At 34.4% G+C, this 23,926-nt stretch overlaps 1 protein-coding gene and 1 long non-coding RNA gene across 2 annotated transcripts in view; one reads left to right on the top strand and one right to left on the bottom strand.

Moving 5' to 3' along the window:
- The window catches only part of LOC141482297 (uncharacterized), a 99,223-nt gene that overhangs the window by 40,684 nt on the left and 34,613 nt on the right, over positions 1-23,926 (bottom strand). The gene's annotated exons all lie outside the window — the stretch shown is intronic.
- The window catches only part of LOC111516435 (para-nitrobenzyl esterase-like), a 95,905-nt gene that overhangs the window by 15,799 nt on the left and 56,180 nt on the right, over positions 1-23,926 (top strand). Inside the window, exon 2 of the mRNA XM_074175328.1 lies at positions 6,822-6,879. Coding sequence (XP_074031429.1) covers positions 6,823-6,879 — 57 coding nt within the window. The 5' untranslated portion in view covers position 6,822. The remainder of the gene's footprint in view (positions 1-6,821; positions 6,880-23,926) is intronic.

A 23,926-nucleotide genomic window follows, 5' to 3' on the forward strand; every position in this document is an offset into this window, starting at 1 on the left:
TCCAGATTCATTTTTACAAAGTATAATTCATCTAGAGACAGAATTTCCTTATTATTTTTATAATTTATGTGCCACTGAGTGCATAGGCATCCAACTCAACACAATGTTTGCAAAAATCAACATTTCTCACCCTTTTGATAATTTTCTTCATAATTATTAATTTTCTCTTTTCACAAGGGTGTGTAGAAGCTTAATAGGCTTTCATGCTATAACAGGATGTGACTATAATCCTGCTTTTTTTTAAGAAAGGCAAGCAAAGACCTTTTGAAATACTCAAAAAAATCTCCTGAGTATCAGCAAGCGTTCCTTATATTTGGTGATCTTGAATTATTTATTGATAAAGATAGGGAACAAAATGTATTTGATGTAATACAAAAATTCATCTGCGAGTAATATAATGTCTCCGGAATAAATGATGTAGATGCTATGCGGCTGCAGCTTCTCATAAATACATATACAGTTGCCAATGTAAATGAAGAATTCCACCAGCAAATGTAAGAAATTTTGACGCAAGTAATTTACCACCATGTAAAACTGAATTACTTCAACAGTTTAGACGAGCAAATTATATTGCAAGTGTCTGGAGCAATGCTCATATGAAGCATCCCAGCAATTTAAGACCTGAAAATAATGGGTGGATTTTAAAAGATAGCCAGTATGATTTTAACTGGTTTGATGGAGACCAATTGCCAAGTTATGTGAGCGAGTCACTTGAAAACGTATTAGGTATTTTACTTTCACTTCAAATTATTTCAATATCCTTGTAGCTATTCACAACATCATTAAATTATTCATCTTTACAGAGAAGTCAAGTATCAATGAAGATGATGGTGAAGATGAATTAAATATTCGATTTGAGTGTGAATTTGATGAGGGGAAGTGAGAACTCAGACAATGAAAATTAATAATTTGGAATATCATAAATAATTTTTTCAAATAACAATTTGTGAATATCTGAACATTGAAAAAATAAACATTTGATATTTTACAATTCTATTCTTGAAATAATACCAAAAATGATATTACCCATCTTCCTAATTACTCCAAATATTTTAAGGTGTCTGGGGGGATGAATGGCCCTTCGGATTAGTCTGGCCGCATACAAAGGGTCTGAAAATAGTACCTAAGATAATATATATAAAATTTAGGTTTGCTACTATAACGTAGTTTAGCTAATTTTTTCATAACCTTCCAGACTTCTGGCAGAAGTAATGGCCCACCGAAAGTGTCTAGCAATAATGAATTTTAATTTAGAATAAAATTCTTTGAAAAATATTTAAATATTAGCGTTTCTACTTTAACGTAGGTAAGTAAGGTTTTCATCTACCTGTACTTCGCGCTAACTGATCTTTGCTAAAATGACGTAGATCTGGAAGCTCTGGGATCTTGGACTATATCTTATATGATGAAATATAATTTTCACCTGGTTATCAAATTGATGAAGGGCGATATTACTTGCGATCCTTCACTGAATATTGATGATCTACTAATCAAATTACTGTGAATATTGGAAAATTGTGGAATTCTATATCGAATATGTTATAAAAAAATTAAATCGCGCCATCGCCATCATTACCAAAATTAGAAATCTTCCTTTTGTTAATTTTTACATTCGTCATTAGTTATTTTGAAGAGGAGATTATGATTGTTTGGTGGTTAGTCATTTTCCAATCGTTCAGAAAAGAAAAAATGAGGATTTTTAAAAAGAAAATTTCATGATATTATTTCAGTTAAAGAATACTGAATACTCCGATTTGAATATTGAAAATTATTATATTCGTGAATAATGTATGTATATTAGTATTCACAAATGTCTAATGTAAACATAGTGGTTATCTCTATACATGTTTTTTTTTAACTTTGTCGGTGAGATGGGGGAACGTAAAAACTCTAATCGCAAGATTAGTTTGTCTCTCCAATCAATCATTGTCAAAAAAGGAGTCATTATGAAAGAGTTGTGACTGCTACGGTGTATGACTCATGTATTTCAGAGTTCTGGTCGTGAAATGTTTGGCGGTCATGGATAATTTGAAATAATGGATTTGATAAATATTCTTGCATTTGATGAACAAATGTGAAAGTGAATGTCTTTGAAAAGAATCAATTTATTTTGAAACTGTCTTTTTGTTCCTTTGAAATTGGTTTGATTTGCTATAAAATGGAAATTTATATCTATATATTTTCCATAAATGGCTCTTATTGAATCTAAAATGTGGTGTATCTCAGAAAATGTATCCACTTGATTAATCCGCAATTAGAAAAATATCAACATCTATAAAAAAAATTAAGAGTTTGATAGAATTGTTTTTCAGTGTCACTCTTATTCGAGTTTGAGAGCCATGGTATTTTGGAATTTCTTCCTGACGTTTCGCTGGCGCGAGTGGCTAGCTTCTTCAGCTTCAGTGGCTAGCCACTCGCGCCAGCAAAACGTCAGGAAAAAATTCCAAAAATCCACGGCTTTCAAATTAGAAAAACAGTGACACTGAAAACCTTAGCCGCGAAAGTCTGAACCATTCTGTCAGAATTGTTTTTTTCATTTAGATCTTTCGATATTTCTCCTTCTCATAAGTATGAGTGATATTTGATTATTTCTTTATATAATTCGGAAATTTAAACAATTTTAGGGGGATAAATTGAATTACTCTTGTCCTAAACCCATATTGAAGCATAAAAAAACAAGCTATCAATGCACTGATGACATTTCAGAAGTTTCAAGGTATTTTTTGCTATGAAATCCGTTATTTAAAAAAATATTTGCTTGGCAATTTCAGACAAATTGGCGAAATCATGCAATTTAAACCAACTGGAATCTCTCATGCCTAAATCAAATTTATTATCATTTGTAGTTTTATTTTTCCGTATTGTGGTAGATGAAAAATTCAATATAGATATTTGTTGGGAAAATATTCAATTTCCACTGAAACTATCCCTCAATTCCAAATGGCCCACTATTTTTTGGAATATACCAGTGTGTGTCGCCTCTGTTTGGAAAATGATGAAACAGCAGATCACATACTTTGTGCCTGCCCCGCTGGGGACCGAATCAGGTTTTTATAGTTCGGCAGAGCCGTACTCTTACCATCTGACGGCTTCGTTAAGAAGCCGGCTCACCATCGGCTTCGTTAAGAAGCTGGTTTCATTTGGTGGAAAATGAATAGGTGTGAGCCACAATAAACCCTTGCGGGTTGCGATGGGAATCCACTCACTTTGGAACTAACCTAACATAACCCCTATGCGATCTTATAAACATTTCCAAAAACAATTCCAGGTGATCTTAGCTGAATTTGAACATTGAAAGATATTTTAATAATTAGTATTAGTACCTATACAGTACGGTCCATATTTATGGAATGAATTCATTTTCAGCGTTATTATGTACTATGTGAAAAAACCTGGAACAGGTCGATTTTTATTCTTAAATTGAAAATTTACAGTAGGTATGAAAATATTATCCCCATCCAGCACCCCTTCTGAATTATAAGCACCCCCTCAAAAATTTTAAATAGCAAAGGGCGTCGTGTGGCACCTTGTTGGAAAGGAATTTTAGTCCTTTGTTCAGCAATGTAAAGTTTTTTAAGTTTGGTGCTATCATAACTGAGAAAATTGATTTTTAGGATGTACAATTTTGATAATGTCTCTAGGTATCACAACTTTACGTAGAATGAAGATAATAATGCCACATAATATTTAGAATGTATTTTTCAATGTACTTTACAATTATATCAAATGTAAAAAATGACCACCATTAACTTCTTGACAATAACCGAGGCGGATTTGGAATTTTCGTACAACATTTTGTATGATCTCGGGGGTTATTATATTAATTTCTTCCTTTATCCTAATTTTCAAATCAGCAATATTGTTTGGTCTATTAAAATATACTTTAGATTTCAAATGACCCCATAATAAGTAATCGAGAGGAGTCAAATCGGGGGATCTAGCCGGCCATTCGATCGTTCCACGTCTTCCAATCCACCTATTGGGAAAAACCTCGTTTAAATAATTTCTAATTGTACGCAAAATGCGGTGGAGCTCCGTCTTGTTGGTAGTAAATAGTTCGAACTGTCTCATTTGGATGATTAACATCAGGAAAATGTATTTGTAATGTAGGCACTAAAAAGTTGATCAAAAAATCTAGATAAACCTCACCATTAACAGTGCCCTCGAAAAAATAAGGGCCAATAAGTTGGTTGATGATACCAGCCCAAACGTTAACTTTTTTAGGATATTGAGTGTGACTCGCACACATCCAGTGAGGATTTTCTCTGCTCTCATATCTACAGTTCTGTCTGTTAACTGTTCCGTTTCAAATCAAATCAAATCAAATCAAATCAAATATTTATTGATCCATTGAAAGAGCTTAAAAAAAAGCAATTGGACAAGTCGGTACATATGAAATACAGATATAAAATATAAGTATATAATATACACATTCATAAATAACAACAGATACTAAAACAATCCGCAATCAATGCAGATAAGAAAAAAATTCATCGATTGTATAGGGGCTAATTTCAGAAAGTAGTTGTTTCATTTTATATTTGAATACTTGCTCCTTGGTTATAATTTTGAAAAACTCCGGAAGTGCATTATATAATCTCAGTCCCAAAATCTCAAACGAGTTTAGACGTAAAGATAAACGTGTTTTTGGTATGTGAAAATGATTTCTGATGCGTGTATTATATTCATGAAAAGATTGGTTTTGTTTAAAATCCTCTTTATTTTTATGAATATACAACAAAAGTTCCAGAATGTAAAGACCAGGTAGGGGCAAAATTTTCAATTTTTTAAATAATGTTCTACATGATGAAGTTCGTGATGCGTTTGCAATGGTTCTAATAATTCTCTTTTGAGTTATAAAAACATTGTGCGCAGATGGAGAATTTCCCCTAAATGAAACGTCGCTTCATCATAAAACATTATTTTGTTTATGAACTGCAAATCTGCGTTCATTCTGTCCATCATCAATTCACAGAATTCTTGCCTTCTATCAGGATCATCTTCATTCAACTCCTGAACCAACTAAACTTTGTATGGGTGGTATTTTTCTTTATGCAAAACTCTCACAATAGATGATTCACTTACATCATTGTCGGCGGTAAGTTATCGAGTTGTCTTATGCGGATTTTCCTCAATCTCTGGAAGTACATCTAACTATTTTTCATCAGTAAAATGAACATTTCTACCTGATTTTCCAATATTTTTCACATGTCCAGTTTCACGAAACTTTTTTCAATTTTGCTAACTGTAGACTGCGATACGTGTTGACCAGGGTATTTATTATTAAAAATTTCACAAACCTCTTTTTGAGTTCTTGTTTTATTACCACAACCAATCATAATTAAAATGTCTATTCTTTGAGTTTCGGATAAATGAGCCATAATAAAATTTAATACGCCCACAAATATTATACTGACTTGCATTTATTTTATTTTTATCGTTGTTTTAACACATTGTAATAATTATACTGACGTCTTTTAGTAACTTTAAATACCTAAATGACAGCAGCCTACTAGATTCATATCAATTGTTTATTCGGCTTTATGTCTAATATTTTAGTATCTTCAAAGATTTTTTCCAAGATTCAAGGTTAGTGAGGAGCGTGTTACAGGGATGGTCTGTTTAATAGATCAGGTTATTGTCAAGAAGTGAATAATGGTGGTCATTTTGAACATTTAATTTAATTGTAAAAATCAATTCTCTCAGTTATGATTCCACCAAACTTAAAAAACTTTATATTGCTGAACAGAAGACTGAAATCCCTTTCCAACAAAGTGCCACACGACCCCCTTTACTAATTAAAATTTTCGAGGGGGTGCTTATAATTCAGAAGGGGTGCTGGAGGAGGATATATTTTCATACCGTAAATTGTCAATTTAAGGATAAAAATCGATCTGTTTCAGGTTTTTTTCACATAATACATAATGATGCTGAAAATGAATTTATTCCATACATATGGACCGCACTGTATATGCAGTCTTTGAGTTCTGAGAATTCACTCTACCTTATTCTTGAAAATAGGATGTTGTGTCGTTGTTCATAGAGCAGCGTTGAGTAAAGATTACTCAACATACATATAAAAACACTTAAATACCGTAAATTTTAGTTTTAGTGATCTCGTGATAAGTTGGCTAGCAAAACGTGAGTCGTGAGACCTCATTTTTGAAAACCGAAAGTTGAATGCCCTTTCAAAAGAAGTGAATTATACAAATACTGAATCACGACGAACTTTGATTTGTCTTACCATAACTTTACCATACTTAAGTCGTCACTCGGCGATTTGAGTGCTTATTCCCTACGTTTTTACTTCTATGATTATGAACGACGTCATACCAAAAATAATGCAGTTTGTCAACTTGAATAAGTCGCTTTATCACTCTGTCGATTTCTCTGCTTGAAACTTTCCACGGAAAATTTTCTACAAATCAGACTCTTAATTTGTTTTAATACTTTCCTAATTATTTGCTTCCTTATCTAGTGCTCATTATTGCTATTATTGGTTTTATCCACATGAATATCAAATTATGTTCTGAATACAATTTTGGAGTATAAGTAATGTAAATTGAAAAGTTTTCCTGTTCTTTATCTACCAAGCTAACAAGCTTCAAATCAAGTACTACATTGACTTAAAGGTCAAAATATTTCTATGTTAAATATTTTTGTTCTCATGCAAAGATAAGAGTAGGATAAATTGGAATATAAGAACTGTATATATCAAAGTAGTCTTGAGTAATAATAGTTTTTGAACAGGTCTGTTATTTCTCGATGAAGAAATTATTTTTAATCAATTCTAATGAATAACTAGGTTGGATTATTTTCAGGATGAACTCATGGATGACCTTCCTTTTGTTGAATTATGTGGCATTTTCCTTTGCAGAGGTGAGTTATCTATTCATTTGCTATTTTTCTAGTTGAAAATTGATTGATTTTGATTTTTCCTAATCGATAACACCTTACACGGTAGGTAAAATTTTAGTGTGAGTGTTTCGAAACCGTTAAGAATCATATAATTGTGGAGTTATTCTTTGTATGTTGAAGAATATGGGTTACTCCATTCACCTTCAGAAAAAAAAATCATTTTGTATTTTCACCTTCACCTATTTCGATTTGATAGATTTTCAATAGTTATTTACACTTTGATAGTACAACTTTATTTGAGATGTGAAACTTTGGATTTTCGAATATTCTATTCAGCTGTTTCGATTTGGGTCCGGAAAAAAACTTCTGTAAATGTAAATTAGTCGAGCAATCACATGTAAACTGATTTTAGGTCTGGTATTCGATGAATTCGTCCACTCCACTCATAAAACTATGATCTATCTTTTGTCTAGGTAGAAGATAGCTTATGAATCGCCATGAAAGTTTATTTGACTCTGAACGAAGATTTCATATATGCGGTGGACTTTATCTTTTTTCAAATAAAATGAATATAATCAATGAACCTTCTCAAGTCATAGAATTGATGAAGAAAGAAACTTTTGATGAGAACGTAGGCACATCAGGAAATTTTAAATAATATTAGAAAGCGACTATTGAAGGTATCACACGAGAAAATCGGTCTCATTCGTTGAAACACTATTTTGAGAAGGCTTGAGAATAGGCCTAATGAATAAGTCTTCCAATATCCGCTCAATATTTCTGGTTGTTGTATATTTCCCTGAAATTGACTTTCATACACATATTTCAAGGTAACTTATCTATATAACATTTTCAGAGCGTACTTATGTGCCTGATTTGTGGTACGTTCTGCAGTACTCAAACTAGTTTATCTTGTGATCAGCCATTGTCATTGATAACTGTTTCAAATTTTCGAATGAATATGGCACACGATGACTGTCCATGAACAGTCAAAATCGCTGTACTCAACTTATTTAGGCTGGTTATCTGGGTCCCCCGACCTAACCTGATCAGTCAATATTTTTTTATTTCATTTTTGCAGAACTCGTTTCATCTCTTTTTTTCCGCTCGGTCAATATCTGCATGTTATTCAGAACTTCAATTTCAAACCTCGTACATTTCATCTGGCATTTAAACTCTTCTGTCAATTTATTTAGAAGAATTTGGATGATGCCCTGATATCTTTTGATTGTCTGACTTATCATTTCTCTCTCTTCCCTTGAATCAATTATTGAGAATTATTGAATTCCTCAGGAACCAAGTACACAACACAACAAAAAAATATTTTTTGAATGTTTCCTACACTAAATTAGTCAATTTCTACTAATTTTGGGGTGATAAAAACGAAAATAACAATGAAAAATTTTTATTAGCTCTGGTTTTTGAGATACACAGTACTTAATCTTAAAGAGTAGTTATACTATATGTGAAAAGTAAAAGTACATAAAACAATATTGTTATGTTTCTTTTAGAATATTTTAAGTACAAAATTAATAAAAAAAAACATTATTCTTAGTGTTTTGACAAATAAAAGAAGTTTGTACCACCAAATTTCAATTAAGTCCATCCGATTCATTGTAAGATCGCTGTCGTTTAGCTTGTCTTTTATAAAACACTTCTGGAGCATCCCTACACACAGACCAGCAGTAGTCTGCAAGCATTGCTTCATTTCAACGGCCCTGATATCTCTGTTCCATTAAGGCAATGTCTTGATGGACTCTTTCTCCATGTTCATCACTCACAGCTCCACAGTGTTGTGGGAAGAAATTAAGATGAGAGTGAAGAAAATGAATTTTTAAGGACATGTTGCATCCAAGTTGGTGGTAAGCTTGAAGAAGCTCTTTAACCAATGCTGTGAAGTTATCATCTCTTTTGTTACCTAAAAACCCATGTACAACCCCCTTAAAGGCTTCCCAGGCTCTTTTTTCATTTCCTGTTAAAATCATGTCAAAAGCAGGATCATTTACGATTTTACGGATTTGAGGCCCAATAAAGATGCCTTCCTTGACTTTAGCATCACTCAACCTGGGAAACTTTGCTCTCAAGTACTTAAAAGCTTGTCCTTCCTGGTCCATGGCCTTCACAAAGTTTTTCATTAGTCCCAACTTAATATGTAATGGGGGAAGGAGAACATCCTTAGGATCTACAAGAGGCTCGTGAATTACATTTTTCTCATTAGGGTTTAGGTCTCGTGTAGGCCAGTTCATTTTTTTATAGTGAGATTTTCTATCCCGACTGTCCCACAGACACAAAAAACAACAGTACTTGGTGAACCCTAATTGCATTCCTAGGAGTATAGCAATGACTTTCAGATCACCACAGATGTGCCACTTGTGTTGTTCATATTTGATTGATTGGAGAAGTGTTTTCATATTTATATACGTTTCCTTCATGTGAACTGCATGACCTATAGGAATAGAGGGTAGCTGATTTCCATTATGCAGAAGTACAGCTTTTAAGCTTAGTTTTGAAGAGGCTATAAACAGTCTCCATTCAGATGGAGTGTGATCCAAATTCAAGCAGTCCATCAAACCATTAACATCAGAACAAACTACGAGGTTTTCTTTTTTCTTAAAAAAAGGAAGCAAATCTTTTTGACGCTGTCTGTACTGAGATATTTTCACATCATGTTTTAGAAGATTCCACTGTTGTAGTCTTGACCCTAACAGCTCAGCCTTTTCCTTAGACAAGCGAAGATCTCTTATAAGGTCACTCAACTCTGCTTGACTAATTCTGTGCGGATCACTAGACCTATCGCTTACCTCAAAATCAGGGTCATAGGATGTAGAAGGATGGGTTGCTCCTTCCAAACAGTCTTCATCACCTTCCTCTAAAATTTCATAGTTTTTGGGGTGGAGAAGGGACTGGCAAATTGTCTGAGTGTGGTACAGGCCGAAGAGCAGATGGGAGATTAGGGTATTTAACCGTTCCTCTTTTCTTCATAGATAAACCTTGCTTAATGGGAGGGGTTAAGCAGAAATAACAGTCGTCTCTATGATTGGTAGGCTCACGCCAAACCATAGGTACTGCAAAAGCCATTGCCCGGTTTTTATTTTTCAGCCACTCTCGCAATATGACGGAACAAGAATTACAACATATATGAGGAGCCCATGATTTATCTTGGTCCCCAACTTTCACACCAAAATAATGTTCATAGGCTGTCTTAACGATAGGTGTCATTTTACGTTTCTGAGCCTTAAATGTTATTTCACGACATATATAGCAAAAGCTATCGACAGAATTCACACACCTTCGAGGCATTTCAGATCAGCACTTAAATTAATTTAAAAATCAACTTCACACGATAATTTCAATAGCAACCACGTGCGTACAATTGACAAACTCACATAGGTTATGTTTACTACTCAAGAACAGCTGATGAGAGGGGTGTTATGTAAACAAACATGTGTACCAACTGTTGGTGATGAAATATTTCATTTGTTGAAAACTCAATATACATATATATATAATATAATGATACTATATCTTGAAAACAAGAGCTAATATATAATTTTCATGGTCACTTTCGGTTTTAACACGTGGAAATACATTAAAAGCATCTAATTTCAACCCCGAAACAAAAACTTTGTTGTGTTGTGGTATCATCAGCTGAACTTATCGAAATATTGAAATACCTTGTACTCTATGAGTACACTTCCGCTTTGCTGCTTAACCAGGTTGGGTTAGGTTGAGTCCAAAGTGAACCCGCAAGGGTTTATTGTGGCTCACACGTATTCATACTACACCATATAAAGTCAGATTCCTTACGAAGCCGATTAGTTTGTATGGTGAGTGGTCTTACAGGTCAGATGGTAAGTGTACGGCTCTGTCGAACTTCAAAAACTTGATTCGGTCCCCAGTAGGACAGGCACAAATTATGCGCTCTGCTGTTTCATCATTTTCCAAATCGAAGCGACACACGCTGTATATGAGGGTATAATGATCAATATGGCAGCATGGGTAAAGACGAAGTAGTGGTTCGTGAATTAAATAAACTAAAAAAGAGTGACTTGATAGAAATTCTCACTTAGTGAAGAAGTTAAAAAGTCATCGGATATGAAAACGGCAAACTTTCTGACCCAAAAGATGATCCCCAAATGTACGATGACGAAGCTAGGTTAGGTTCTCTTCAATCACTTAAAGGCGAACTAAAGTGTCTGAAAACTGAACTATCCTATCTGAAACGACTCAATCAAGAACTTGAGAAGGCGACATTAGACAAAGATTTCATAATCAAATTGCTGAACGACAAATATAACCAGAACTCAGGAAACTACAACGTTGCCACTATAACCTCGCAGGCAGAAAATAACAGAACTTCAGAGTATAAACATTCAACATCAAAAAATGCTATTGGAAATAAAAGTATACCTCAACCATGTCCTACGAAAGCAAATACTACTAATGAGGATTCATTGAAAGACACAACCAAACCAAGTGCCTCAAAATCTATAACTAAGGAACAATTAGCCCCAAAATCTATCACCAAGGAACAATTAGCTAACGGCATAAAAGAGGCACAAAAGCAAGTGAGCGATTTGACCATCATACATCCTTCCACAAACTCTGTAGATCATACACCTAATCCAAGATGAAACCATGTTAGCTACAATAGAAAGAAAAATCCGATTGTAGGCAGCAAAACTTGTGAAACCAACACATCGGGGAAAGGAGTTCCTAAACCAGCGGTGCTTCATGTTTCAAGATTAAGCCCAAGAACTACCCCTGTAACAATTGGTGAATATCTGGCGTCTCAGTTCATAGAAGTCATTTGTGAAACTCTACATTCCAAGCATCCAGAGAAATACTCTTCATATAAAGTAACAATTCATGATAAACATTACAAAAAGGCGTTGAATTCAACAATTTGGCCAGAAGATGCTATCGTACAACGTTTTTTATTCCGGATAAAATTCTACACGGCGACAAATTAACCTCTGATCTTAGCCTCCTCACCATATGTGGACGCTCAAATGCTTCTACCAGACTATTACATGTTGATATTCAATGTCTATCGAACAAGACGGAGCCTCTAGAACTATTTTTTGAACAAAATCATCTCAGAGTTATATGTTCAAGTGAACATTGGCTGAACGAATCAAACCTTAAAATGATTCATCTATCTAATTATAAACTGCAATCATTTTTCTGTAGGACGAAAGCAATACATGGGGGTGTCTGTATATTCTCTGAAAATGAACTACTGTCAAGTCTTGAATTTGAATAACTTTCGTGTGGAAATGCATGCTGAGTTTTGTGGCATTGTGTTGAAATCTCTTAACGTAGCTATAATCGTGTTGTTCAGGTCTTGCAGCCACGGTAAGTTCGAAACTTTCATTAACAAATTCATTGACATGATGGACTTTGTGACATGTATATACAGTAACATAGTTGTGACAGGAGATTTCAATATAGATTTGAATAAAGCATCTTTGCACTCTCAAATTTGGAGTAAAGTCATAAATAAATTTCTACGATCTCAGAATCAATATTTGCCAGAGTGATAGATCTGTGCATCTCGGATCAGTTAGGGCAATGCATAGATATTGCGTGTGAAAGAGATAACCAGGATTCCCCTCAAGTTACTAGACCAATAATTGAAAGTGGTATTCAGAAACTTCACCGAAGTCTCATGGAAACTGATACAGTAATATACAGTAAAAAATACAGTAAAAAAGTCAGCAAACTCCTTTGCAGATTATCTCGCCAACACTTTACACACTTTGATATGCAAACACTTTCCAGAAAAAACGAAAAATGGTGAATAATCAACCTTTACAATTTTCAAATGACCATCTCAGAGAGCTAAAGAGACAAGTTCAGGCCGTGAAAGTTGTCTCAGATTGCACAGGCACTGATGTAAACAAGCTTGATTATTCAAATTAAAAATCACTATCTTTCAGAAAATACTGCAGCAAAAAGAAATTCCTATGGCACTTTCGTTGCCACTTCAAATAATAAGAGTAAAGACTGCTGGAAGTTAATTAATTTTGAGCAAAATAAAATAAAATCTCATATTTCTCCCAATGACAATACAATAACGGCAAATGAGTCTAATAACTTCTTCTCTATGGTTGCAAAAAACATCATTGAGAGTTTACCTCAAAGTCATAACAAACGAAGTGTTGTCTGCAATCAAAAATCTAAAGAATTCCTCTAGCTTTGATGTATATTTTTTAAATAGTAAAATACTGAAGGAGATAACGGAAGTGATAATAAATCCACTGACGGAACTGATTAACATTTGTTCCACTGATGGTGTATTTTCCGATGCCTTTAAAAAATCCAAAGTTGTCCCCATTTTCAAAAAAGGTGACAGATATCTTCCTGACAACTACAGACCAACTAATACCAATTCTAGGAAAAATTATTGAGATTATTCTGAAAAATCGGCTGTATTGTTTCTTTGGTAAATACAACACAATTCACTGTTGACAATATGGATTTCGGACAAACTGTTCCACGGTCCAGGCGGTAAACAGAGACGTGGGAGGAATAGTTGAGGGCCTTGAGACTGTGAAGTTAACAGGTCTCACACTCTGTGACTTATCTAAGGCGTTTGACTGTGTCTCACATGAGCTGCTGCTGGCAAAGCTCAAACACTATGGGGTAACAGGGACCCCACTGAATCTCGTAAAGTTCTATTTAACCAACAGTCAACAAGTGGTATCTGTCAACGGAACTACTTCGCTACAGGCTCGTACTGATCATGGCGTGACACAGGGATCCGTACTTGGGCCATTGTTGTTCACCATATATGTCAATGATATATTTCATTACTTGTTTCTGGATATGTGTATTGCATTTGCTGACGACACTTCATTAACGAATTCGCATTATAGTAGATAGTAGTGTGAAAAAGGTCATGGCAGGAACAACACAATATCATCTGACTTTCAATTATAAATGTTGTAAAAATAAACCTTTACTGCAATATGTGTGCACAAAGTGTTCAAGTGTTTCCCATAAGAGTTTTTTGTTAACAAATTTCAAGAAAAAAGTAGTTTTTGTGAATGGAAACAAAAAAATCTGCTGTGAAGATAATAGTGTACTCGCCCAGGAGGAAGAAACCAGAATACTGGAAAAAAACAATAAATGAACTAGTTGAGGAAGGTGACATGAATAAAAAATATATTAATAAGCTGATCATTATCTGCAACAAGCTATGGATATGAAAACTGATTTGAATATCCTGTTAGAAACTCAAAAAAACACGGTGAGAGAAATGGAAGATAAGATAAAGGAATTGCAAAAACAGATCATTGTAAAAGAACCACGAAACTCTATAAGTACTCAAACTAGTGTCATATATATTCATAAATCCACAATAACAGATGAACAAACCAGTGGCGTCGATAAACAGGAAATTAATACATGTGATCAAGAAACACAGGTATTACTGCATCCATCTGACTCAATTTTTCACACTTTTAAAGCAGACACTAGTAAAAAGTCCAATGAATCTGGACGCTACAAAAACAAATAGAGAATAATTATCATTTCTAATTACCATGGTAAATATTTGGCCACGAATCGTGATAATCAAACCTATCAAAACTATACAATCCAGGCTTTGATAAAAACAAATGCTTACACCGACGAATTGCTAAAAACTGCACTGGAAAATACATAAAAGCTGACGGAGTCAGATATTCTACTATTATGGCCCAAGAACACTGATGTGAAAAAAATCAAATGTTTTTGAATACTTTGACACATACGAACACGATTGTCATGACTGAACCTTATTGTTTCAATAAGGGTTAAAACGATAAGATTTATGACATTAATTTATCTTTATCAAAGGCAATTCATAATTTGCAGTCACCAACAACACATGTTTTTGAGTGCAATAATCACCTCAGGAAATCGAACTATTTTAGTAATGGCTGTGACCTGAAGAAACTGGTACATACTTTCTGAGCAGGGAAAGAGCGACTTTTCTTGAAACTAGGCTTAATATGAAACCTACTGTAAAAAAGGTGGAAAAAACAACCAATAGTGAGAAGATAAATTCAGAGGACCTCCACATATCCGAACACAGAGAAAATGGATATATAATAGAAGGAAATGATGAAAATGTGCCACTGGATACTTTCTTGTATCCACGGCTCTCTCAGCTAGAGGAAACCCTGTATGAAACCGATACACAACATTTTTTATACCCCAGACTATCTCAAATTCTACTCTAGTTGAAAATTCCTTGACTCTTCCATCAAACAATAAAATTCTTCTACATCAAAACATTCTGTGCCTGAGAACCAGTACAAATGAACTGAACTGTGAAATGAAATGAACTGAACTGTGAAAATGAACTGAACGTTATTGGTGTAAATAGTTATAAACTAATACTCTTTGTCGTGAAGAAGGTAGACATGGTGGTGCTGCTATTTACTGCAAGGGTTTTATTGAAGGTTATTGGAGAAAAGATATTTGTGGCTCATCAATCACAAACAATTTTGAGTGTGCTGGTGCTGACTTTCATCTGGACAATTCTATATACATTATAGTATATCGCCCCTCAAATGGTGATTTTTCATTATTTTTTGAGAAAATCTTCTCTTTACTTTTCTTACTCCTAAGAAGTAATGGCTTATTAATTATAGCTGGGGACTTTAATTTGATTTGTATGGTAGAATCAAAAGATAAATCTGAATTCGTAGATATCTTGAACTATTTTGACGATGTCTTAACTATTAATGAATATACTCCTGTAAACAACAGATCTGGAACATGTATTGATAATATTATTATCAGAAAGGAACTAAACTATACCTCAAATGTTATAGACTCATGCCTCTCAGACGATCGAGCCCAACTCATAACCATTGAACAGCCTGTATGTACCAAAAATTCTAATTTCATTTATAAAAGAGTATATTTTCAGAAAGTACTATTGACAATTTCATATCCGAAATATGGCGACTCACTTGGTATCAGGTTTTTAGTGAAGCTGATACTAATTCAAAATGGAATATCTCCTCGAGTAAATTTTGTCAGCTTTTCAACTCTTTCTTTCCAACCAAAAAAATTGAAAAGAATCCAATGAAAAACAAAAAATGGATGTTGAATGAAGAAATCAAAAAAATGAAAGAAAAAGTAAGCACCTTGCAAGTAATGGCTCTTGGTAATGAACAATTAAATACATATACAATGAATACAGGGATTCATACAGACTACTTTTGAATCAATCAAAAAGTGACTATTTCAAAAATATGATTGAAGAAAGTGACAACAAATCAAGAACCACCTGGAATGTGATGAATACCCTCAACAACAAGGCAGGAAATAGTAACACTGTGTTACCTAATACTCATGGGGACGGAGTGAATCTAGCGAATGAATTTAATGTCCATTTTGTAAACTCTGCACCAGCTATCGAGAGTTTTCATACCAGGGAAAATCCTACCCCTAGCAAAACGAACCACAACTCGATATTTCTTCATCCAGTGAGTTGAGAAGAAATAATCCAATCCAGCTATAAACTCCAAAGTAAAATGAGCAGTGGTATAGACAATGTGCCATAAAAAATTCTATAAAAGTGTATTTCGTCCTCATTACCAGTTCTTTGCCACATTTTTAACGATTGTCCAGTATCCCGTTCTTATCCAGATCAAATGAAACTGGCCGTAGTCATCCTCATATATAAAAAAGGTGAACAAAATGACATAAATAATTACAGACCAATAACTTTGTTAACAGCTTTCTCCAAACTATTTGAAGTTATTATATCAATGAGAATTAGGAATTTTTTTGTGGCACATGGTTTGTTCAATGATTTCCAACATGGTTTTCTTAAAGGGAAAAGTACCGAAACAGTCTTGTGCAAGTTTGTAGATGAAATTCAATATTTAATTGAAGAAAACTCTTGTGCCTGTGGCGTCTTCCTGGACCTCAGTAATGCGTTCGACTGTGTTGATCATTCCATTTTACTTCGAAAGCTTTTCAATTACGGAATGAGAGGAAATGTTTTGGATACCTTGAAATCGTAAAATCGTAACAGGAAGCAAAAAGTACATATCAGGCAACGAAATGATGAATTTTTCTCAGACTTCACTGGAATAGAGAAAGGCGTACCACAGGGAAGTGTACGTGGTCCTTTACTATTTATTATATACATAAATGATTCCTCTGAAATTTACAAACAATCAAGTACTGAAGTTGTGAGCTATGTAGGTGATCTCATTGTACCAGTAAACAGGAACCTTAACTTGGAAAAATATTTCAAGTAGCATTTCTATAGCATCCACATATTTCAATACCAACAAGTGATTGTTAAACATATCTAAAACAGACTGCAATTTGTTCAAAACTGTTCACATGAATATTCCTATTCCGGAGTATTTTCAGCTCAGTAGTGAAAGACTAGATATTTCAACAAGTACAAATCTGTTAGAAATTTATATAGATGATAAACTGAATTATGAGGTACATATTGACTATCTTGCAAAAAAACTAGCAAATAAGTGTCATGCAATTCGAGTGTTGTCGTGGTACCTTCAAGGGTAACAAAATGCTTACTGTATATGCTATATATGCTATATATGTAATATATATATATATATATATATATATATATATATATATATATATATATATATATATATATATATATTACAATGTGGGTTTTCACGGATGGTAGAATATGATGTGTTGTTTTTCCGGGTGTTCATCCGTTGTGTACTATTCGATAGTCGACGTTTTGCCATCATCTCAGATGGCTTTATCAAGACGAGTTACTGCTTCGCTTCGAGAGGTGTAACTGATGTTAGGTTCTTCTTGTGGTGTTTTTATGGATTTGTTACCTGTTTTTCTACCTGAGGGTTGTTAATGGCTTCTGGCGGTTCTCCTACCTGCGATGGTTCATTATCAATTTGTGGTTGTCTTTGGGGGTTGTTTTTAATTATTGTTTTCCAAATCCTTGGGATGTTTAGTGAGTCATCCCTTTTATTGATGAGGCCTTGCTTTTCGATTTCGATAGCTTCCCTGATTTGTCGAATTCTCCCAAATCCTTGGGATGTTTAGTGAGTCATTCCTTTTATTGATGAGGCCTTGCTTTTTGATTTCGATAGCTTCCCTGATTTGTCGAATTCTTGGGTTTTGCACCTGTGCTATCTGTTTTGTGGACTCAAAATTAATCTTGTGACCTGTTTGTAGATGGTGTTGAAAGAGGGCAGAGGAGGTTTGTTTTGTTCTTATTGAGTTTTTGTGCTCCTGGGTTCTGTCAGATATACGTCTGTTGGTCTGACCGATATATTGTTGTCCACAGTCCTCGCATGTGATGCTATATACTCCTTGGTTTTCTAGGGAAATTCTCTCTTTCGGTCTGGGCAGCCAACTGGATATCGTTTTGTGCGGTTTGTAGGTTGTCCGAATGTTTTTACGTCTTAGTATTCTCCCGATTTTGTCGGTCACACCTGTGATATAAGGTAGTGTCACAGATTGTCTGTCGTGTGGAGAGTCTTCTGTCGATCTAGTGGATGTTTTTTTGGTTCTTCTTTGTCTGTCGATGGCCTTTTGAATGCTCTTTGGTCCGTAGCCATTTTGTCGCAGAGCCTTTGTTGACTCCCCCAATTCTGTTGCCCTGTTTGTTGGTTCTGTTACGCGGAAACTGCGGGATATTAACGTGTTGGCTACGGATTGTAGCTGGCTAGGGTGGTGGTGTGATGCTGCTTGTAGGTAGCGGTTGGTGTATGTGGGTTTTCGGTAAACTGTATAACCCAAGTTGCCAGTTGGTTTTCGTGTTATGAGTAGGTCTAGAAAAGGTAGCTGCCTGTTCTCCTCTCTTTCGGTAGTGAACTGGATGCGGGAATGGATGTTGTTCAGGTAGGTCACAAACCGGTCTAGTTCTTGTTTTCCGTGGGGCCGGATGATGAATATGTCGTCTACATATCAACCAAAAAAACATCCACTAGATCGACAGAAGACTCTCCACACGACAGACAATCTGTGACAATCTAAGACGTAAAAACATTCGGACAACCTACAAACCGCACAAAACGATATTCAGTTGGCTGCCCAGACCGAAAGAGAGAATTTCCCTAGAAAACCAAGGAGTATATAGCATCACATGCGAGGACTGTGGACAAGAATATATCGGTCAGACCAACAGTTGTATATCTGACAGAACCCAGGAGCACAAAAACTCGATAAGAACAAAACAAACCTCCTCTGCCCTCTTTCAACACCATCTACAAACAGGACACAAGATTAATTTTGAGTCCACAAAACAAATAGCACAGGTGCAAAACCCAAGAATTCGACAAATCAGGGAAGCTATCGAAATCGAAAAGCAAGGCCTCATCAATAAAAGGGATGACTCACTAAACATCCCAAGGATATGGAAAACAATAATTGAAAACAACCCCCAAAAACAACCACAAATTGATAATGAACCATCGCAGGTAGGAGAACCGCCAGAAGCCATTAACAACCCTCAGGTAGAAAAACAGGTAAAAGAACTACCAAAATCCATCATCAACCCTCAGGTAGAAAAACAGGTAACAAATCCATACAACTTACGCAAGCGAAACCGTATAAAAACACCACAAGAAGAACCTAACATCAGTTACACCTCTCGAAGCGAAGCAGTAACTCGTCTTGATAATGCCATCTGAGATGATGGCGAAACGTCGACTATCGAATAGTACACAACGGATGTATATATATATATATATATATATATATATATATATATATATATATACATATATATATATATATATATATATATATATATATATATATATATATATATATATATATATATATATATATATATATATATATATATATATATATATATATATATATATATATATATATATATACTTTTTGTGAACGAGAACAATTCAAATTTTACAAGAATTCATGGACAAATAACCATTTTCAGTCTGTATCAAATTTAAGCTTCCTAGTAACTTCAATATTACATATTACATTCTACTCATTAATCTTTATCTGTGATATTTACTTATTTGTTCCTGTCATTTTTATATACTCATTGTATTCACCTATACCACGTGCTTTTATTAATATTAAGTGGCATTTGTAATGTTAATGGAATCATTTTTATGACTTTTTATCAATTATTTGAATTGAAAGCTTTAATAAGTTTATCTATATATAGTCGATTTGTACTCAATGAACTTATGGCGACTACTGCCTCTAGAGCAGAACTGTGGTTTACGACAAATATACTCAAAATGAACAATGATAAGACCCAGCACATCATATTCTCCTCTAATAAAAACGTTTGGAATGGATCCACTGCTAAACTTCTGGGGATAACTCTCGATGTTGAATTAAAGTGGAATAGCCACACAAACCATCTATGCAGTAAACTGTCTAGCCAACTATTTTTGCTGCGTAAACTGAAAAATATTTTGAACAACGATGTGCTATTGACTACATACCACTCCCTTTTCCATTCGTATATAGGATATGGTACCATTTTATGGGGAAATTCTAGTCAGACAACAAGAGTATTCAAGTTGCAAAAAAGGGCATTGAGAATAATTGGAGGTACGCGCTACGACCAATCTTGTAGGCCACTTTTCATCAAAAATCGAATAATGCCACTTCCATATATACATCAAACCCTTATTGGATTGCAAAGAAATAGGGGAAATCTAAAGTTGAACTAAGACTTCCACAACTACCCCACTTGAAATAATAGTCAGGTGAAGCCAAACATGTTCACACTGAAAGTGTCTTCTTCCAAGTCTCCCAACTTTAATTTGTACAATAAACTTAATGAAGCTCAGCATGTATCTTAAAAAAATGAAAAACATTGACTGAACATTGCTTCTATTCAATAGAAGAATACATGAACTCCACAATTCACTAGTCCATTGCTATACATTCACCTTCTTTTTATATATAAATATATATATTTTTTATTTTTACATTTATATGTGTTACACATCGTAGTTCATCCCTACTGTAGTCCAACAACTGTTTGGTATCAAGCTTCGAAAGGTGAATAAACGCCTAGAAGTGAGCCGATCCTGGAGGACCCTGCCAGAATTCCATAAATCTTCTTGCCATCCAGGTGTTCAGTCTCTGTTTGGCAAAGCCTATAGCGATGCCAATGATAGGTTCTGTCCGATGAAGCTGCTTGCAGCACCCTCCTTTACAAGGGAATCAGCAGTCTCATTGCCTTCCAGGCCAGTATGGCCAGAAATCTAGACCAAAGACAATCTGTTAAGTCTTCCTTTCGAGGAAAGTCGTTTTCGACAATTTGTTACCAATTTAAACGTTGCTCAGTAGGAGCTAAGAGATTCTAACGGTTGACTGTACGATAATATTTTCATTGACTTATGTATGAGGTTGGATTCTTCCAATCTCTCCGCACTCTATTGAACTGCAATAGCGTAATTTTCCGCTTAAAATACAGTCTGCTCAACCAACTAAGATGAAAACACGTTATCCTCTGCCTCTCATGTAGACCTACGACTTTGTAGATACGTATGGCAGATATCCAACGGAAAAACAAGAACTAACCCAGCTAATGCCGCGCAGAGAGTTGGTCGATACGACCAACCGATAGGCCGGTTTCGGGGTTCTTGCCCTATCATCAGTACCAGACATGGGCTCTTCAGAACGTTGTAACCAAGTGTTGCCCACTTGACTGCACCATACTGACGATGAGCCAAAAGCCCGAAACACGTGTATATGATTTGCCAACTTTTTTAGTGCTATGTTCAATAATTAACTTCTTTATATATATCAAGGCACTTAATAAACTTCATATTTGTATGATTTTCTGGATCGGATGTCAGGCAGGTAGCTATAGCGTAATTTTGATACTTTCTTGTGAACACAAGATCTATCAACCACACTACAAATGTGCGGCTGGCTTTTACTATATATATATATATATATATATATATATATATATATATATATATATATATATATATATATATATATATATATATATATAGTGTGACCCATTTAAAATGGAACCACCCCTGTAGAATGTGCATTTTTCAATCAATCTCATTTTTTTTTTATTGAAATATTGAGCATGAAAAACTGTATCTTGACACTAACTTTCACAATTTTAGTTTCATTTCCAAGGCACTCTATGGTTTTTTTGTTTGTCAAAAACGGCAAAAGTTTATTAGGCAATTTTTGTTTTCAAATTTGACTACACCACTGGATTCGTAGTCGTTATAAATCAAAACTGTCAAATTTTCATTATTTCATTATTTCATTTCATTCGTTGTTAACAACGAAGTTACAACAACTTCAATTTTGGAAACAAAGTATTTGTTTGTAATTTTTATTCAGATTATAGACATATTTGAGATCTGACAACACTGTCATCACCAAGTAGAACACCAGTGAATTTGTACAGTGAAAATCCGAAGTCAACAGCTCAATGCGTTCTACAGTTATAACTCCTGAAAATATGGTAATGTGAGAGATTTGTGGTGCAAGCGTTTTGTAATAAAAATCTGACTACGCCACTGGATTTGTGGATAATATTCCCTTAAAATCATTCATTTGAGTGTAGGTTACGAGAAGTGAAAATTAAAATAAAAATTGAATAACAGAAAATTAAAAGTTCATTTTCAAGTTACGCAGTAGTAGACCAAGTTCAGAATCTCATGTCATGGGATCTCCCAATTGCGCTTTTACCAAATCTTGATAGAATCTTGAAGTATTAATGGTCATACTTGTAAGCTTTTTGGAAGTTTCCCAATAATAAATAATAGTACTTTTGTAACAGCGCACCTGGAAAATCACATTTTATGAGATTCTGAACTTACTCTACCTTCTTCTATAGCTGATGAAAACAAAATGTATACAAACAAGTTTCAAAGTATTTATTCAACAATTAATTGCCATTAAGAAAAAACTGATACTAAAATAAACATTGATTTAAAACTAAACATTCAAATTTTTGTGGCTTCTACCAAACCTCCATTAAGTTCAATACATTTATCGTATCTCTTCCGAATATTGTTTACACTATTTCTTATTTGTTGAACTGTAATTTCGGCACAAGCTTGTCGTATCCTTTGCATGAGTTCAGCTCGATTCGTTGGTCTTGTTCTGTATACTTTTTGTGTCGGAATACCCCACAGAAAAAAGTCTAATATTGTTAGATCAGGCGATCTAGGTGGCCATTCAATTAAGTCACTACCTCGTCCTATCCAATGATTTGGAAACTGGTTATTTAGCCACTCTTTAACAATCCTCGAATTGTGCACGGAACAGCCGTCGAGCTGAAAATATAAATTTACTTGTTCCGCAAGAGGCATTTCATATATTTCGTCCGATAATTGGTTATTTAGAAATTCCAAAAAATTTTGCCCGTTTATGTTTCCATCAAAAAAATATGGACATATTATTCTATTTTGTACTATACCACACCAAACGTTAACTTTTTCGGAATATTGACTTTTACAATTTATGATCCAGTGCGGATTTTCCGTAGCCCAATACCGAGCATTTTGCGATGAAACTACCCCATTGGTGCTGAAAGAAGCTTCATCACTAAACATTATGCAGTTTAAAAAATTTCTTGTATTCAGGTACCCGCCTTGTGCCCACAAACAAAATTCCATACGTTTCACTTCATCACCTGCCTTTAAAGAGTGAAGAAATTTAGGTTTAAATGCTCTCATTTTGTTTTGTTTAAGACATCGTCGAATAGTCTCTCTCGGTAAGTTTAAATCCAAACTGGCGACTCGTAAACTTCTGTTTGGGTGGTTTCTAAAATAATCTAAAACAGCACCTTCGTTTAAATTTCTTCTTCGGTGATTATTTTTTAAAATATGTTTGCTGACTGCACCGGTTTCTTTAAATGTTTTGTTAATTTTACTGACGGTGCTTCTGTCAATGGGAAGTCGATTTGGATGTCTGTGATTAAATATCCTAGCTGCTTCTCTTTCACTATGATAATTGTCCCCAGAAATTCTCACAATTTCAATTCTTTCTTCTAATGATAATTGCAAAGTCATTATTAAATGCACGTAACTAACAACTATTATTTTATTTATGATTAACTGTCAAA

The sequence above is a fragment of the Leptinotarsa decemlineata genome, unplaced genomic scaffold, assembly GCF_025532065.1.
Source record: "Leptinotarsa decemlineata unplaced genomic scaffold, Ldec_3_MD MMD2_tig00001019_RagTag_RagTag, whole genome shotgun sequence".
In the NCBI taxonomy this organism is placed as follows: domain Eukaryota; kingdom Metazoa; phylum Arthropoda; class Insecta; order Coleoptera; family Chrysomelidae; genus Leptinotarsa; species Leptinotarsa decemlineata.